The following is a 19,731-nucleotide window of genomic DNA, read 5'->3' as shown; positions in this document are numbered from 1 at the left end:
TTGCCCCTTACGAAAAGCATGGGTTACTGAAGATCAATTCTAACTGGGATCTTGACTTGTAGTAGAGGTTCAAAGACTGCACGGAGGCCATCTTAAACTCCCCCAAATCATAGATGCAAGTTGCTCAATCGCACATAGACTTATTTTTTACTCATTCCCAGCGCAACGTACTAAATAAAATTAAGGACCTGGGTGTGCGCGTGCTGTGTCAGCTACATATGGATGTTAGACACTGCCCTCGAACAAAAAAATCACCCTTCTTTTGTCCGTATCATACAGTGCACTTTAATTTCATCAAAATGCATCTTAATTGTCTTGCACGACTTATTTCCCAACAAAACGTTGCATATTAAGAATTCCACTCTTGCTTTACATACACTACATCGGAATGGACTAAACCTGGAACGGTATTAATCATGTCTTTAGTTGGAGTTATCTCCCTTGACACATCTGATCCCATCGTTTCATCGACAGACTCGGGCTCGTCTCGACTTCCTTCGATAGATTCGTCGCAATCAAAGGGTATGACGCTGAACGGCCGATTTTGGCTTGAGACCCTCTGTTTCCCTCTGCCACCGGAAGCCACGCAAGTGTCATAGTGCTTCCGGCGGAAGTACTTGACTCTTCCGACATTGTTACGGTTGGGACACACCAGTCGTTCCTTGCCGCAGTTACCACACAAGAACTTGCCCTCCGAGACCGGGGTGGAATTGTTCAGCTCTTTCAACATGGCTGCCAGTTCGTTAAACGTTGCCTGTTGCCGGTTGTTCCTCTGGACGACGTCGGTTCGTCGGATCTTGTCGAACAAATCGTCATCTTCAGCCTTTGCGGGTTCTTCTTGCGCCTCCTTTCTGGCATGCCGATGTTGTTATGCGTCAATGGAACTGCTGCTGAAACAGACATGGATGTTATGTACGAGTGTGTTATTATACAAGGTTGTTTTTTTTTTATTTATTTTTTAAATGATGAAAGAGCAAGGAATAGCTCTAACACGTGTAGAAAATGAAAGAGGTTGTTTTCCCTAACATTCCATGGCCTGTCTATATCAAAATTCTGTTTAGTTTGTGTGCATGTTGTTTTGCGCCGCGGCCCGCATATGTCCGGCTGTACCGTGGCAAAGGTGCTTTCAGAGATTCCGCTAAGTCGCCGCTCACGACCAGCATCTGGGACATCTCGCCGGGTGAGGCGGCGAGGTAGCCGAGCGGTTAAAGGGTTTTCTCGTCACAATGCAAACCGAAACGTGAGTCTCATTAACCAATTCAGACAATGACCTACTTTTTAGCCGATCCGAATTTTCTCGTGTGAAAGTGAAAAGAGACACCACAAACAACTATGGTTACACTAAATTCCAATTCCTTGTTTCATAAGAAAATTGTATTTACAAGTTAATTTTAATTTTAAACTTTAATAACATCGTATTTCTATATTTTATGGCGAGGTGTAGGCAGCATGACCTTAACTAAGACGTCACAGACTGCCCCTGTTTGATGAGGTCGTAAAATGATTCACAATTCATGTGGCTCACTGGTTACACCTGTTATGTGTTCTTTGCGCTTATTCAGTGTAGTTTTGTAACGCACAACGTGATTGATTTAATATCAATTCCGTACCAGACCGCCAAACTGTTCTAGCGGCAGAGCCTCGTTTTGAGATTTCCGTCTGTCAGAGCACTCTGAACGACAGAGCATGCTGTACGTCGTGTTTGTAAGGATTAGAAGCAGCGTAGTGTTGCAATATACAAGTGCTTAGATGTATCAAATATTACTAATTAATAATTATGTATCCAGTTGAATGAATTGGTCTCAAAATTCTTGACTGGTTATTGTACTATGTTGCGCAATAGGACGGAACCCAGTCAGCAGGAAACGAGACTGTTGTGTTTTGACTTGGTTCAGTGTGTATAGGCTATTGCGTGTCCCTCGTCGTAATATCGTGGGAATATTGCTAAAAGCGGCGGACTACACGACTCACTCACACACTCTTTTTTAACGCTGCCAACAAAAATTAATAAAAAAATACAATTGGAATTCAATGTCTCCATCTGGAGAATGGAACCTCGGTCTACGTGACGAGCGACCACTTGTAAAAAAATACGGGTCAAGTTAAGATATGTCCTACATTTCCTATAATGCTCGGAATCTTGAATACGGTCACCCTGTTTGAGGAACCTTCTTTCTTTGTGTCTTACATCACAACCATGAACGTCATGGTGAACGTCATGGTGGCACTCAACAACGTGATATTTGCCATTTCTTGTATGAAGGGTCGTCGGTTGCTCAGTTAACTAAGGCACAGCAAATCGTAGTGCAGATTTGTGTCCCTTGGGCGTAGGTGGATCCTCTGATTGTACATTTAATTCCTACATTCTCCTTGATTATAGTTAATGCGATATACCGGAATACTGTAAAAATAGGCTTAAAACAAGACTCAGTGACCATATGTTACGAGAAAACACTCCTGTCATGATCTCAAATGCTAATTTTAAAACTGGGAAATTTTACACGTTTCCAAAAGTCATTTGAAGCACATGCCATCAACAGTATTAAAACAACTATGATCGATATTGTCAACACAGTGGGCGTCATATACCTAAGAAAAAACATCATCACAAGAAAGTTATATTCATAAGAAAATATCACATATCATTACATCGTGCATACGTCACAACGGCCTCATATCCATCAGAAAAACGTCATACCAGTCACAGAAGCGTTATCTCCGGCACAAACATTGTCTGATATGTTGGTTGAAGTCATTTGGTCCCTTTTTCATACCCCCTTGTTTATTTAAAAACATTTAATTAAATAGACTAATGTTGACAATATAGCTGTAATTTTGCTGCATGCAGCGTAAAACTAAACTCACTCACTCACTCGCTCGTTAGATACCAAACCATTCACTCGTTTCATAAATATGGTGAGTGAGTGAGTTTAGTTTTACGCCGCACTCAGCAACATTCCAACTATATGGAGGCGGTCTGTAAATACTCGAACCTGGACCAGACAATCCAGTGATCAACAGCATGAGCGTCGATCTACCCAGTTGGGATGCGATGACATGTGTCAACCAAGTCAGCGAGCCTGCCCACCCGATCCCGCTCTTAAATATGGAGTGAGTGAGTTTGTATAGTTTTACGCCGCACTCAGCAATATTCCAGCTATATGGCGGCGGTCTGCAAATAATCGAGTCTGACCAGACAATTCAGTGATCAACAGCATGAGCATCGATCTGCGCAATTGTGAACCGATGACATGTGTCAACCAAGTCAGCGAGCCTGACCACCCGATCCCGTTAGTCGCATCTTACGACAAGCATGGGTGACTGAAGATCAATATTCTAACCCGGACCTACACGGGTCTCATAAATATATGGTACTACACAGGACATCGTTTAGTATTCTCTCTATATCCATCACAAAATCTCATTATACATAAGTCTCCTAATAACGCTAACTTAGCATTACCTCAAGATCCAAGATAAAACGCATATATGCTAAAAATGAGAAAGTTGTTGAACGAATCACAAGTTTGCTCCTGAAAACTATGGTTAGAACGAAGTCAAAGGGACAAATTTTAGTTCGTTATAACAGTAGTTCGTTATACGAGTGAAGTAGTCGGGACCCAAAATACCCACTCGTTACATCCGTCAGTTCGATATAAGCGCGTTAGTTACAAACGTTGTTTACTGAATATAAAGTTATCGTTGACTACTGATGATGATTGTCATGGAGAAGCATGTTCAATGTGAATGCCCCCCACAAAAAAACCCAAACAAAAAGCAACAACCCTAAAACCCAAAACAAAAAACTAAAAGCAACAACAAAAAACCCAAAACAAACAAAAAAACCCAGAAAGAAATGAAAAAATCAAAAAATGAATAAAATAATAAAAATTAAATAAAATGTATGCACGAAGCAAGTAACAGCCCCCTCCCCTCCTTACACACACACACACACACCTCCTGCATGTCGTGTACAAAATGACTTACCTCCTTCCTCTCCTTCCCATAATTTGTAAGCATAATTACTTCATATTATTATGTACAAAGTTGATTACCCCCTACCTACCCAGACCATAATGGGTGAACCCTCAAATCATCACCACCCGTCTAGCCATGAATTATGAATGGTCCCTTACAGCGAAACACATTATTCATTAAGGTTTTCGAAATAATAATAGTTTCTGGTTTTAAAAACAGAAAGAAACAATAACAACCAAATAGAATAAACAAGTAAAGATCCCAGTCTATCTTACATTCTTCCATTTGGTCTTCTTTCTGGAATACCACCGAATATTGAACATCCGGGTCTCGTCTCATCGTCTGACCTCCTGATACCGTGGGAACAATTAAAATTGACCCCGGTCGACCTTTGACACATGCAATGATCTTCTTACAGATCATTATTTCAAGTATGTCATTTCTGTTTGCACGCAGTTTCAGCATCTGCATACTATACTGGTGCTGTGTCCGCACTGCGAAGCGCTCATTATTGTCGCTCACACGATATAGCAACACATCATATTGAATAAATCCAATCTCCTCTGCAATGCTTTCTACTCCAACGAAATCCATGACGAAGTGTTTAAACTCTAACACATGGTGGAAAAACATAGGTATCTGAACCTCGGAATTCTCCTTTAATATTTCGTGTCCATGCTCGTCAATACCGTAAATTACGGCTTTAAATTCACAGGGGTCAGCGGTTGACATATTTGGATTCATTTCCAGGCTGGTGCGCGCCCCTCAGCTATCATTAGTCGTACTTATAATAGTATCAGCTTACGCGTGGGAAAGGAGAATTCTCGCTGACGTTGAGCTTCCTCGTACATTAAATTGTCTTGTGTTGTCTATGTCGGGTAGAGTTTAGGTTGTTCCTGTCCTGAATCCGAGAATAAAACACAAATATGTTCCGTTCACAGAAAAGGACGCATGGGAATTACTGTATCCCACATATTTTCAGCGTTTTTCCCAAATTCCCAGCTTCGCGTTTCGACAGGCGCCAGTGAAACAGGTACTCGCGATACTATTGTCGGCACAACTAGTACAGACGTATTGATTGCGTATAGCGCTGAAATGACTAGAACATATATAATAAGTAAAATTGAATGAATAAACATTTCAGTCTCTGTTAAATATCACAATTGATTACAAACAAGGATCGTTAGATTTTGGTTTGGATGTGAGTGTGCATTTGCTGTTTCTTTAGGTAAGGGTGTGTGTGTGTGTGTGTGTGTGTATATATGTGTGTGAGAGAGATCAGGACGTGTGGGTGGTGTGGGTGGGGATGTATGTGTGTGTGCTGTAGATAGGGGCGTATGTGTATGTCTGGAGAGAGTGGGGATGTGTCTGTGTTAGGAAGTGTGTGTGTATTGGTACGTGTGCTGTGGCAGGGAGTGTGTGTGTGTGTAGAGAGAGTGAGAGAGAGAGAGAGAGAGTGAGATGGTGTGTGATGTCTGTGTGTGTGTTGTGTGGTATGTGTAGGGATGTCTGTGTGTTTGAGAGGTGTGTAGGGATGTCTGTGTGTGTTTGTGTTTGAGATTGGAAGGGATGTCTGTGTGTTTGAGGTGTGTGTAGGGATGTCTGTGTGTTTGAGGTGGGTAGGGATGTCGGTGTGTTGTGTGTGGTGGGTTTGGGATGTCGGGATGTCGGTGTGTTTGAGGTGGGTAGGGATGTCTGTGTGTTTGAGGTGGGTAGGGATGTGTTTGAGTTTTGAGGTGGGTAGGGATGTCTGTGTGTTTGAGGTGGAGTGGGTCAGGTGTGTGTGTGTCTGTGTGTTTGAGGTGGGTAGGGATGTCTGTGTGTGTGTGGGTGTGAGTGTGTGTGTTTGAGGTGGGTAGGGATGGATGTGTGTGTGTGTGTGTTTGAGAGGTGGGTAGGGGTGTCAGTTTTGAGTGGAGTGTGTGTCAGTTTTGTGTGTGTTTGAGGTAGGTGGGTAGGGTGTGTGTGTCTGTGTGTTTGAGGTGGGTAGGGATGTCAGTTGTGTGTGTTGAGGTGGGTAGGGATGTCGGTTTTGTGGGGTGTGTGTGTGTGTGTTTGAGTGGGTAGGGATGTCTGTGTGTGTGTGTGTGTGGTTGGTGGGTAGGGATGTCAGTTTGTGTGTGTGTTGTGTGTGGAGGTGGGGGATGTCAGTTTGTGTGTGTTTGAGGTGGAGGTGGGTAGGGATGTCGGGTGTGTGTGTCTGTGTTTGAGGTGGGTAGGGATGTCTGTTTGTGTTGTGTGTGTGTGTTTGAGGTGGGTAGGGATGTCAGATGTCGATGTGTTTGAGGTGGGTAGGGATGTTGGATGTCAGTTTGTGTGTGTGTCTGTGTGTTTGAGGTGAGTAGGGATGTCGAGTGTGTCTGTGTGTTTGAGGTAGTAGGATGTTGGCGAGTGTAGAAGAAGGGTCTGGGACTGTGAGGTTTAGGTTTCTGGCCTAAGATGAGGGTATGTGTCATGTTTGGAAATAGGAATAGGTAAATGTGAAAACAAAGTTAATGAAAAATCAACAACAATAGCAAAACACCACAAACAGAACAAACAAAAGCAAAACAAGACCAAAATAAATGTCAGGAGGAAAGACTTAAAGTAAACGCAGAACGACCGCCCCCGCTAACGACGTGCTATTATTGTTACTTTGACCACACTCGAAGATAATCCGGACTTCCTTATTGCTTCCTTAACGATCTGAAAATACACGTGACACGATGGCGGGCGTTTTTCCCCATTTCCCATTAAGTCACATGGTTTCAGTACAATATATCTCAGCTGTGTGATTGATAAGTAAATATTCGAATTTTGACCGGACGATCCTGTGATTGACATCATGAGCATCGACCTTCACGATTTTGAAACGATATCATGTTAATTGTTTTATGAGCATGCAATATATATATATATATATATATATATTTCACTGAATCTATGTATAGTGAGTGACTGTTAGCTTGCCATTGCCGCTTCCATTTTCCGCATTTGCAATATTCCAGCAATATCGATCACCGCGGGGGACACTAGAAACGGGCTTCACACATTGTACCATGAAGGAAATCGAACCCACGACGAGCAAACGCTTTAACCACTATGCTACCCCACCAACCCTCAAAGTGAGTTTTATCGGATTGAACGAGTAAATGAGTCGAGTACCCTACATCCACGTATCAGTGTGTAGATCACACGAGTTTATATATCGCACGAGTTGATATATCGCACGAGTTGATATATCGCACGAGTTTATATATCACACGAGTTTATATATCACACGAGTTTATATATCGCACGAGTTCATATATCGCACGAGTTTATATATCACACGAGTTTATATATCGCACGAGTTTATATATCGCACGAGTTTATATATCGCACGTAGTTTACTAATCTGTGGATCATATCAGTAGCAATTATATATTTAATACCGGAAATATGATATTAAAATAATAATATCATGATGTATTCGCAAGAGGTTATCAATCATTGTTTACTACCTGTATGATACAAATTCTATTTTTCGTTTTTCTTTCATTATTTTCTTTGCCAAATTGTAATATAAATATAGCAGTAACTAAGGACGTCGATATGGTTGAAGTTTAAGTGTCTTTTGTACCTCAGTACTTGAGTACTCTAACGCATGTGTCGGAGCGCCCATGTGTCAGGAAACTAGTTTTCGCTTTGTACGGAAACGCCGGAAACTGACTGGGCAACCTGCTGCGTTTCCTTTTCTTCCCCCAGGTTGTAGTAGAAGTGCATACCTGTGGTTTTGTAGTGTTTTGGAAATGTTTTACATATTTCCGCGAACGTAAGGAATGATAATTTTAATTTAGTTATTAATATAGTGATATTATTCATAAACATGTTTCGTCATGACTATTTACCTTTTTGTCGTTTGGTTATAAGATTGAATGAATGAAACTGAATGAAATACGAATGGAAAGTTTTATTCAGGAAATTACGAAACAAATGCTTGAGTTTTTTCTCTTATCTGTTTGGAGATAATCCAGTGAATGATTCGGTTTTATGGTAACAACGTTCCAAAGATTTGTTTGTTGTTTAACGCCGCACTCGACAATATTGCAGCTATATGACTTGTGCATAATCGAGTATGGATAAAACAATTCAGTGATTGACATCATGAGCATCGATCAATGTTATTACGATGACATGCATCTACCAAGGCACCCGATCCCGACAAACAAATTCTGACCCGGATCATCACGGGTAGTTCCCAATTAATGAATAATTAGTGTAGGATTTTGAATATAATCTTGTTTACTTCTACAAACGAATTTCGTTAGCGGTATGCATTCTCCATTATAGCTCCCTAAGGGAGATAATTCTGTTTTGGTTTTTTCTCACGTTTGGATTCGACAAGGTTCGGACCCGAATTTCGACACTCCAGCATATAAACGGAATTTCATTATTTACAAAACTATTAAATTATCATCTTAAACATGCATGTCCAGTGATATAAGCTATATTTTCCAGGTGCAAGACACGTCATTTTCTAACTGTTAAAGTGTAATTGTCATGCTAGAACTGTAGAACACATGTGAATGTGAAATTGAGTGAGTGAGTGAGTTTAGTTTTACGCCGCACTCAGCAATATCCCAGCTATATGGCGGCGGTCTGTAAATAATCGAGTCTGGACCAGACAATCCAGTGATCAACAGCATGAGCATCGATCTGCGCAATTGGGAACCGATGACATGTGTCAACCAAGTCAGCGAAACTGACCACCCGATCCCGTTAGTCGCCTCTTACGACAAGCATAGTCGCCTTTTATGGCAAGCACATTTGGCTTTATTCTGATTGTATTGCAGTCAATCTACTAATAGAATCTACTTGTGTAAGGACTATGAACTCGACTGTCGACGAGAATAAACATAAATATATGAAGATTCTGAATTGTGGTTTATGAAGTGATGTTCATGACACAAAGAAACCAACAGTCAGTGCTCATGATATCAATCACTGGATTGACTGCTCAAGACTCGATTGTCTACAGGCCGCCGATATATGGCTGGAATATTCCAGGGCACATTAAAAGCAAACCAGATATTAGACGGTTTGTCCGTTAGTCAGTCCATACCTGGCTGTCATATGTCTTCTACAGTAAAATGGGGGTGGGCGCCGAAGACCCGGGTTCGATTCCCATTTGGGTACAATGTCTGAAGCCCATTTCTGGTGTCCCCCCGTCGTGATATTGCTGGAATATTGCTAAAAGTGGCATTACATAAACTCACTCACTCTACAGTAGCCTAAACTAGTGTTATAACGAATTATACAAATTAGGAGATAAACATCATATGTTCCAAATGAATTCCCGTGCTTCAAATACTTAATAACACCCGAACATTTGTCAACACATGATGTTTATCGACATTGTAAACACAAAAGTAAACCAAAAGGCCCACGTGGGGGTTTACTGTCTGCACTCATTGACATCGAGTACGGGTACAGCAGTGAAGTGTCATCAGCCGGCCGTTTCAGCTGTTTCCCATTGTAACAAATGGAACTGCTCATTTGTGACGTCATTCCGGCTTTACGTCACAATATGATTTGAATGACGTCACCACTGCTGACGCTGCAACAATACAATTGTGTGCGATATTTGTATGTGTCAATACGCATTCTAATTCACCTTAGTATGTAACACGAGTTCTGATTGGTCAATGCTATAAATTTCCGACCGTATAATCAGCATATACGGTCGCAATTTGAAAACCGATTCACCAAAACCTTTGAATGTATCCCTACTTTTTTTGGGTAACGCTGTTTTGCAGGGCATTGTCATTTGCAGAAGCCATTGGTCAATTAACTCCCCTATCCAGCTAAAATGGGTGGAATTTGTGTTAAAAAAGACAAAACAGTATCATAAATTAAATTTTAAGTTCAAACAACTTACTCGCAACTGGCTGTTGACCCAACACTGTTAGATCATGGAACAAGATTTATGACGTCATTATGGAGCGTGATGTCACCTGCTGTGACGTCATTTGACAACAGAACTGATAATGGCCCGTAGTTGTGGAATCAGCTGGCCACTCATTTCTGTAACTAGACGGCGGTTTCATCATAATTCCGTCCATTTTATCTATAATACTATGATCTATTCATCATTGTCAGGTTTAGTCTGTGTGCACATAATAAACGTGTGTGGTTTGAAAAGGGAACTACTTTTTCTGGCGATGGTGTAAATTCAAGGAGTGATATGATTAACCTTTGACCTAGAGGAACTTTGACCTGGATTAAATAATGAATTGCTTTCACGAAAAAACAGCGTAAAACGAGTTGAATTAGAATGGGGATAACTGTACTGTGTTTGACGATATTGTTCATTCTGGGAAATGAGTTTTCTCACGTAACTTAAGTCAAAACTCAGACTTAAGTTTGTTTCGGTGGACCAGTTATATAGCCGCAAATTATACAGTAAAGTTATCCCCTAAGTGAATAGTCTTGCAATTTCCGGGAATCGAATACCATTCCATCATGTTTTTCAACCAACCAGATTAAAGAACACCGTGACTTTTGGTTTACAATGTACCATTAATTTCGGTTCGTTATAACAGAAGATCTTTGTACAAATTTTTACTAAGATATATAGTGAGGAAAAAAGTCCAAACAGTGCGTTATATCCATCCGCTCGTTATATACGTGTTTCTTATAAGACACACACGTGTTGATCACTGGATTGTCTGGTCCAGACTCGATTATTTACAGACCGCCGCCATATAGCTGGAATATTGCTGAGTGCGGCGTAAAACTAAACTCACTCACTCACTCACTCCTTATAAGACGCAGTTTTACAGCATACCTCATACTCATTGCAAAGATAAATCTATGGTAAGTTTGGGAGGCGGTGAGGAAAATCGTGCAAATAACAATCCGATCCAGGCGACCTCGATTATATCTGGAATCATATTCCATGACACTCACTCACTCACTCACTCACTCATCGCATTTCAGCAAAGGCAGTGGGTATGGAGGTAAATATATGATTGAGTTTGGGGATTTTAAAACGGTATTGCTCCCTTTTTGTGTTAAGGTTCTTGCATAGCGTAAATTCATTTCATTTCATTTTCTCTCATTTTTAGTTTGTTGCAGTAGTTTAGTTCTAAGTCAACATGAGTGAGTGAGTGAGTATGGTTTTACGCCTCTTTTAGCAATATTCCAGCAATATCATGGTCGGGAACACCAGAAATGAAGTCAACATGAAATTGAAACAGTAGATGTAAATTCCAGAATCCAGAATTCATATTCGATGACACTCACTCACTCACTCACTCATTCACTCTGTCACCAACACAATCACTCACTCTGTCACTCACTCACTCACTCACTCACTGAAACGTCCCTCTGAACTTGGTATAGAACTCTTAATAGATCAAGCATTAGTGTATTTAGGGTCGGTGGGGTAGCCTGATGGTTAAAGCGTCCGCTCGTCACGCTGAAGACCCGGATTCAATTCTTCACATGGGTACAATGTGTGAAGCTTATTTCTGATGTCCTCGCCGTGATATTGCTGAAATATTGTTAAACGCGGCGTGAAACCCAACTCATTCACGCACTCACTCACTCACTCACTCTAGACGCGAAGACTCCTGTCTCGGTATAACATGGGTACAATGGGTGAAGCTTACTCCTGGTGTCCCCCGTCGTGGTATTGAGGGCATATAACTAAAAGCGGCGTAACTCAACACTCACTCACTCACTCATCGCGAAGACTCCCGTGTCGGTATAACATGGGTACAATGGGTGAAGCTTTCTATGGTCCCCGTCGTTGTATTGAGGGCATATAACTAAAAGCGGCATGAAACCCAACTCACTCAATCACTCACTCCACTCACGCGACGCGAAGACTCCCGTTAGACAATGGGTGAAGCTTCCTCCCCGTCCTGGTATTGAGGGCATATAACTAAAAAAGCGGCGTAAAACTATACTCATCATCATCATTATAAGTGTATCTATTCTTAGTAACAAGGTTAGCGTATTAGACAGGTTCCTCTACTTGGAGAGGCACCTGCGTTTGACTTCATATGGACCAGGAGTGGCAAGTAAATAACGCCACTTTCGAAAAAAACCATCACCACCCACAAACAGTTCAGAAGAATTATAAATCATTAACATAGACAATCAGAAGTATCATAAACGCCTGTAAGCTACCACGGACGGACAGATAAACACGTATTGTGATGAACGACATGTTTGACAGGGGAACAAACCACTCCTGTTTATTCCTAATCATAAGTACTACTCAAGCATCATGGAGGGACCTCCCTTCCCTACCTCGTAATGAAAAGTATAATTCATAATGATCTTAATTCTCACATACTTACGATGTCGTTTTCCCCTCCGTCTTAAATGGTTTAACATAATAATGACCTCGTTATCACATCTGACAGAAGACTGCTCACGTTTAAAATTTTGTAATTTTTTCGGATTAGGAAGCAGTTTTTAATGTTCCTATTGTTAGGCTCATCATGTTTATCCCCAATACAAATCTCGACAGAAAGACAGTCTACAAACTGTATTTCGTATCTCATCAATTCTCAAATTCCGTTTCATTATGTATCTAGTTTTTTAATTTACCGTGACACGTCAGGTCAACAGTTATCCAATAAAATAAACAAACATCAATGGAATTCTAACATAAATTCTTAGCCTCTGCCCGTCAAAAGCTGTCAGCTGTGTTTATTTGGTCAATAAAATACTTCCACACCAAGTACTGAGATGGGAGTCGATGCCCTAATCCTTTGTCACATGTTTCCGAGAGTTGACGAACCTGTAAACAAAATCAAGAGGGAAGTTTTGATACTGTCGCCTCTTCAGAAGGGAGAGTGTGAATGGGGTTGGACGGACACATGTTTGGTTAGCAGAGAACGAAACAACGACGTCGATCGACGTCACGTTCACAAACAATTTCAGCAAATAGCAATCGTAAAAGCCGCGGAAGAATTTACAGGACATGCATCCAGTCGCGAATAGCCTGCCGGTGTTGTCCATGAGGTGTGCCGCCGACCCCCCTACAAGAATTATTACTTCTGGGTCCGACCTGCCCCAAGAGCCCGTCACGAAGCATCCCCGTAGCACGCGGATGAGGACGCTACGTCATAGCTCGTGCCGTGACGCAGTTGCATCAGCTTAGGATTTCGCCCGCCGAGATTGTCGCAGTTTGTCCGAATATGCTGCGTGATACCCACCCCCCTCGTCGTGTCTGTCACTTCAACAAAAGAGATCATGTTGTCATAGGCTCTACCCCTCTGTGATGCCGCTCACCTCGACCTTCATATATTGACAACTGTTTTTGATACCGATTCAAAACACGGCCGTCTTTCGGCGAAACAAGACCGCGCGGACGTAATAGTAGACACTTGCAATTAACATCGCGCGGACCTTGCAGAAGACACTTGCAATTAACATCGCGCGGACCTCGTAGAAGACACTTTACATTGCAACTTTTTATGAGGGACACACCAAGGGACTTGTTAGAATGAAAATGGAAGTAGGTGCAGTGTCTATTGTTGTGACTTTTCTCTCCTCACTGCTGTTGGGGAGAGTTGAAGGGCATGGGCGATTGATAGACCCACCTTCACGTGCATCTATGTGGAGATTCGGCTTCGAGGTACCCCAGGCTGACTACGACGATAACCAGGGATACTGCGGAGGTCAAACGGTAGGTCGACCAATTAATATTCTATTTTGATAAGTAACATATGTACAATAAAAGTAATGGATACAGATGAGACGTCCGTCTTCGTGGACAATTTCCTAGAATCCTAGAATAGTGGGTTGAAACCCTTTAATAATGTTTATAATTTTCTCAGCACCGTTTTCGTGGTCTTGGTTCTAACCAAAGATGTCAACGTCTACAACTTGCATCACATCTGGTCTTCCTCCTAATCATGGTTCTGGCTTTGTGTGTTTCATTATCCCATCAGGGCTTGCTTCCCCAAGAACCTGATATACACCGAAACGTTAACGTAAAACATGTCAATGCACCGTTCCACTCAAAGCGCTCCTTCTGCGTAATACCACATAATTTCACTTGATAGTATTTGAAAGTATTGTCAGCAGTATACCTTCGTTCGTGGATTTCACACGGGAAATAGAATCTCACCTCTAACAACCACCTTTATATATGTCGTTTTAAAACTGATATGTTCAAATCAGCTTTAAACCCATCTTCACCATTTCAATTATTATATGAAAACTGCATAAGGATGTTTTACAACAAATTTCTCGATGTATATAAAAGTACGTATTTTGAAAAATATGAACTTATAAACCAATTTGCCACAAAGAAAGATTACCACATTTTATAATTAGCAATTATATTTGGAGCAACATGATGTGTAAATTTAGTAAATCGAATAGGAATTATCATTTGAGTTATAATACGGGCACATTTATCAAATTGTAACTTACATTTTATCTAATGGCTCTGATTAGTCATCTTCAAACGTCACTACCAGACAGATCATTTTGAACTTGTTGATTAGCTAACCAGTTTGATGGACTATTAGGCGCATTAGAGGAAGCGTGTTATGCCATGGTTATCGCTCCCGGAACAGCTCCTTTCCGCTCTTTATCTAGCATGCAGACCATCTCTTTGTAGGCGACTGTAACGTGTTTGTCAGGATAACCTAATCATCACGAGGAGAGAAATAATCATTCAGGGTATAAATAACCTCAGCGAGGGAAGTGCATAATTTTATTCGCGATTAGAATTTCCGTTAAAATATGCTCTAGCGCATTTTCCTTTCTAAGCGCTAACGGAACAAAAAGTCAAAGCAGAATGAAAAAGATAGTTTAATCCTTGTCCCAACACCTGTCAGACAGAAGTGTTTATGGTAGAAGGGCGTTGCTGTTGACAACCGTTTATAAATCTGTGTGATATTACCTAAAAGAATTCCTTGTGGAACGTTGCTCGTCTTACGCAAGTGACAAACAAATTGCGAACGTTTGCCAACGTGACGAAGAATGGGCTACGCCGGGGCGAGTCATTTGCCCCGTCTCTGTATATAGACCGTAACAATTATCTCAAATTGCGATCACTACTGCACGTTTTCAGATCTGTTAAGTTTCAGAAGGCTATAATCAAGGATCATGTACCTTACGTTACCATTGACTTTCGCATATAACTTAGCAGTCATCAGGAATATGGAATTTGGCGATTATTGCAATTTTTGCGACATGCTTTCTGGCAGCGAAGTGTGATATGTCTGGTATTGCAGATGACTGAATTGTTTAATAGCCATTAGAAACGGGAAGAATGTGAAGACGTGATGCATTTTATGGAAAACACCTTCCTCATCTTTTTGTTACGACAATCGATTTCAATCGATGAAAGGAAAAAAGTGGATTCGGTTACTACATTAAACACGGCGTCGAAGGATAGACATTTTGTGATACGATATCCATCTGAAAATATCAAATTGAAGATATGAAATTGAAAAAGTCAAATTGAAGATTTCAAAATGAAAATATCAAATGGATATAATGCTCGACCGATAAAAATATGTTATGTTAAACAAAGCTGGAGGTATCGTCAGTCCACCTTGATAACAAACATGGTTTGAAACTTCAGTACGAAAATGCGTAAAAAATTGTGTGGAATGCTTTTCTTTTCTATACAAAAATTCGTTGTTGAAAATAACTTCTTTTACTACTTAACTGAGAGATAAAACTGATACTTGACAAGAACAGATACATATCCTCTAAGCATCTGAATATTCGTGTGCAAGTAGGCACATATTTTCGAAATTATCGCAGTGCCAATTTGGCTTTGCTTAGGAATTTTGCTCTTTAAAAAACATGAACCTTAGGTAACCGATTCATTTGTTTCTTATTTCCGTGATCGACTATTTGTGTTTTTTGTCGGGGAAGCAAATATCCGTTTAGTTAAACAGTTTAAAAGACGACCTATATGATTACTTCACAAATATAAAGAACAGAGACATGTCCTTGAACTATAATATTCAGATTCTGTGTGTTGCATATTGTTTGCTTGAATGTTTAAGGTAGCGTGAAGGTATTTACATTTTAAGAAATAAAATGAGACCCTATCATACGTGTGGTATTGTAATTCCATCCATCTGCATTCCATCTAATTGATGATGCCCCTCGGAATGTCAATACTGGACAAAGACACTGGAAGAAGCAGTAGGCATGATCTGTCGTGGTAACGGCTACTTTCGTAGGTATCACAGATCGTGGTGATTAATATAACTTGTGTCAAGGTCTCTGGTCTCAGATCTATAGGCCATACGATCGTGTGATTAGGAGTGTGAGAAGTACTAGATGGGCAGGTTTTATCACAATGTCGACATTCCAGAGATACCATCTTCATATCTCCGTCTGTTGTTATGTATTTAAGTGGTTAGAAGCCACATTTTGAACAGTGATCCACTTATATCACAGCTTGTCAGCTTAATGTGGGACTATGCGCAGATCTCAGCCATTTACCACGAGCATGGTCGTAAGAGGCGACTAACGGGATCGGGTGGTCAGGCTCGCTGGCTTGGTTGACACATGTCATCGGTACCCAATTGCACAGATCGATGCTCATGCTGTTGATCACTGGATTGTTTTGTCCAGACTCGATTACTTACAGACCGCAGCCATATAGCTGGAATATTGCTGAGTGCGGCGTAAAACTAAACTCACTCACTCACACAATCACTGAAACAAAGTTTGTCAGCACCAATGCCGTGCTTCGTCAGAAGGGTAAATTCTGAGATCAGCGTAGAACATAGCGTTGATTGTTATAAAGCTCACTCGCTCACTTACTCAAAGGTCGAACAACTGTGAAATTAAATACAATTTTAAAATACAATACAAAATACATTTTTAGCATATTTCAAAGTGTCCATTTCTAAAAATAATGTTCTCATGTTTTAGAACGTTATTCATGCTAAACGATTTTCTAACGCGTATATGACAAAGAACATTTGAATAAATATATCCTATATGTTTTTGGACGTGACCAGTTGAAGTCACCTCTGCAAAACAAAAACTCAAAAACGGAAAAAAGAAACATTGTCAAACATCCGTGAAAACATTAATCCCTTGGATGAAAATACACTCGAGTGTCAATGGTTATATTTAGATACAAAGCCAGTACAGGGTTTACATCCTACTGTAACACAACACATATCAATAACTCGGATGTCGGATCTCCTCGCCCGCAGCAGCACGAACACTGAAGGGTTATGAAGATATGCCATTATTACTTACATATCGTTAAGGTGTGACAAAAGAAATGAAAGAAAGTTTATTCCCAAAATAAATGATTACAGATAAGTATGTAACCTTGTAGGTAACCACACAGGAAACTACAGAGTGTTTCACTGTAGGGAACGATGCTTTGGTCAGCTTATCTGAGTCTGACAGTGTTAAGTCTGACAGTGTTAAGTAAAGTCCGTGTGATTTATGAGGTCTTTCCTCTCAGAGACGGTTGATGAGGTTGAACATTGTTGCTTGTATTTTGTTTGAGATGAACCTGTGCAGGTGATTATTTGCTTGTACTGATGCTATGTTGTGCATGTATTGAACATTATTGACATCTATTGAACTTTACTGGTATATATTGAACATTACTGGTGTGTTCTGAACATTTTGGTATATATTGAACATTACTGGTATGTACTGAACATTATTGGTTTATATTGAACATTACTGGTATGTACTGAACAATATTGGTATATATTGAACATTACTGTATTGCTGTATGTACTGAACTTTATCAATAATGGCATGTATTGAACATTACTGGTATGTACTGAACAATATTGGTATATATTGAACATTACTGACATGTACTGAACAATATTGGTATATATTGAACATTACTGGTATGTACTGAACAATATTGGTATATATTGAACATTATTGGTATGTACTGAACATTATCAGTATACATGATTGAACATTATTGTATGTATGAACTTAAAGAGCATGACATGTATTGAACAATATTGGTATATATTGAACATTACTGGTGTACTGAACAATATTGGTATATATTGAACATTACTGGTGTACTGAACAATATTGGTATATATTGAACATTACTGGTATGTACTGAACATTAATGGCGTGTACTGAATATTATTGTATGTATTGAACATTGTTGGTATGTACTTAACATTACTCCTATGTATTGAACATTGTCGGCATGCATTGGATATTACTGGCACGTATTGAAAATTATTGGCATTTATTAGGGTTGATAATCGATAATAGAGATCGATAATCGTTAACTAAATATCGATTGATTATCGATAAATATCGGAGAAGTAAATGTGAGTAAAAATGCCAAAATTGTCTGAAATAAATATATACATTTCACATCACTGGTGAGTGCTGACATGTTTCTGCATTGATTATCGATAAATATCGGAGAAGTAAATGTGAGTAAAAATGCCAAAATTGTCTGAAATAAATAAATACATTTCACATCACTGGTGAGTGCTGACATGAATTGATTATCGATAAATATCAGATAAATGTGAGTAAAATGCCAAAATTGTCTGAAATAAATAAATACATTTCACATCACTGGTGAGTGCTGACATGTTTCTGCATTGATTATCGATAAATATCGGAGAAGTAAATGTGAGTAAAAATGCCAAAATTGTCTGAAATAAATAAATACATTTCACATCACTGGTGAGTGCTGACATGTTTCTGCATTGATTATCGATAAATATCGGAGAAGTAAATGTGAGTAAAAATGCCAAAATTGTCTGAAATAAATAAATACATTTCACATCACTGGTGAGTGCTGACATGTTTATGCATGGGTTACAGACAGAACAGCGTTTTAACATAATTTAGAAGCAGCCCATGAATAAAGTCCCACCTATGTGTATTGTTTGAGTAAATTAAATCTTTATTCTGTCACAAGAGTGTATGTACGATATCGATAACACTACATTCAAATCAATAATCAGGAATAAAAATTTCCTTTCGACGATATATATGTCTATTGAACGTTACTGGAATGTGTTGAACTGTTGAACTACTGGTGTGAACTGAACAATATTTTGCCCCCTTCCCGCCCCTCCCCCAAATGCCTATTAATGCTTAATGCTGCGAAAAAGCATCGGCTCCAGATCATAGTGTCACATTTCTCTGCTGCCTGAGTACCTTATAAATTGTCTATTTACTCAAAATTCACGGATAAAACAACCTTTTCGATTACAACGAAGCTTTTAAACCAATCTTCTTTTATTCAAATTAGTGGTCTGAGAGATATTTCTTTAGTCATGACGTCATATCCATGTTTATCTCAAATATTCTTAAGGTTTCGTCCTTGTTTCATTTTTTGTGGCCACGTATATGATGAATCAGTCTTTCAAAGAACAACAGCCTCTTACTATGGACAAATTGAGAGCTCTTGTGAACTGCACGATTTTCATAGGAACATATTTAAAAATTGTTCTTTCTTTCGCATTTAATTTTTACAACGCATATCTAAAAGGAAATATTTTCTCTTTGTGGACATATCAGTTCACCTTTTCCCTTCCACACTGAAATAATTAATAAGAACTGAATAAAACAAATGTCGAGTTTTCAAGGTCACCCGATGTGTGGTCTGTCTTTTCAATAAACCCAGCGCACGTTATGTTCAGACTAGCATTGTGTCGTTATCAAGTCCCCTCAAAACAAAGGTCAAGCCTAAATTTGATATTTACTCCCAATTTTTATAAAATCCCTCTCGTCAAACTGAGAAATCCGCGAATTCCCTTTCATTAT

General features: G+C 39.8%; 1 protein-coding gene across 2 annotated transcripts; it reads right to left on the bottom strand.

Annotated features, from left to right (window-relative positions):
- Positions 1–268: 268 nt before the first annotated feature.
- On the bottom strand, positions 269–5,021 carry LOC124259467. 2 transcript variants are annotated; one of them, XM_046693601.1, is made up of 2 exons: positions 4,254–5,021; positions 269–890 (listed from the first exon to the last, which is right to left on the bottom strand). In XM_046693601.1, exons 1-2 carry the CDS (start codon positions 4,720–4,722, stop codon positions 724–726), a joined length of 636 nt encoding a protein of 211 aa, XP_046549557.1. In that variant the 5' UTR covers positions 4,723–5,021; the 3' UTR covers positions 269–723. The 2 variants fall into 2 exon arrangements, with proteins under 2 accessions (XP_046549557.1, XP_046549558.1); XM_046693602.1 differs by having other exon boundaries at positions 269–887.
- Between the last annotated feature and the right edge of the window lie 14,710 nt (positions 5,022–19,731).

This window comes from Haliotis rubra, unplaced genomic scaffold, assembly GCF_003918875.1.
Source record: "Haliotis rubra isolate DU_JTF1 unplaced genomic scaffold, ASM391887v1 Scf722, whole genome shotgun sequence".
Lineage (NCBI taxonomy): Eukaryota > Metazoa > Mollusca > Gastropoda > Lepetellida > Haliotidae > Haliotis > Haliotis rubra.
Note: the sequence above shows the minus strand (reverse complement) of the source record. Positions and strands in the feature narration are given on the sequence as shown.

What these genes read in the sequence shown, in the direction of transcription:
- LOC124259467 (XM_046693601.1), bottom strand. Translation starts at nt 4,722, where the DNA reads ATGAATCCAAATATGTCAACCGCTGACCCCTGTGAATTTAAAGCCGTA. An exon ending in AGAAGACCAAATGGAAGAAT is followed by an intron (nt 891 to 4,253) that starts GTAAGATAGACT and finishes TGTCTGTTTCAG; the next exon opens with CAGCAGTTCCATTGACGCAT.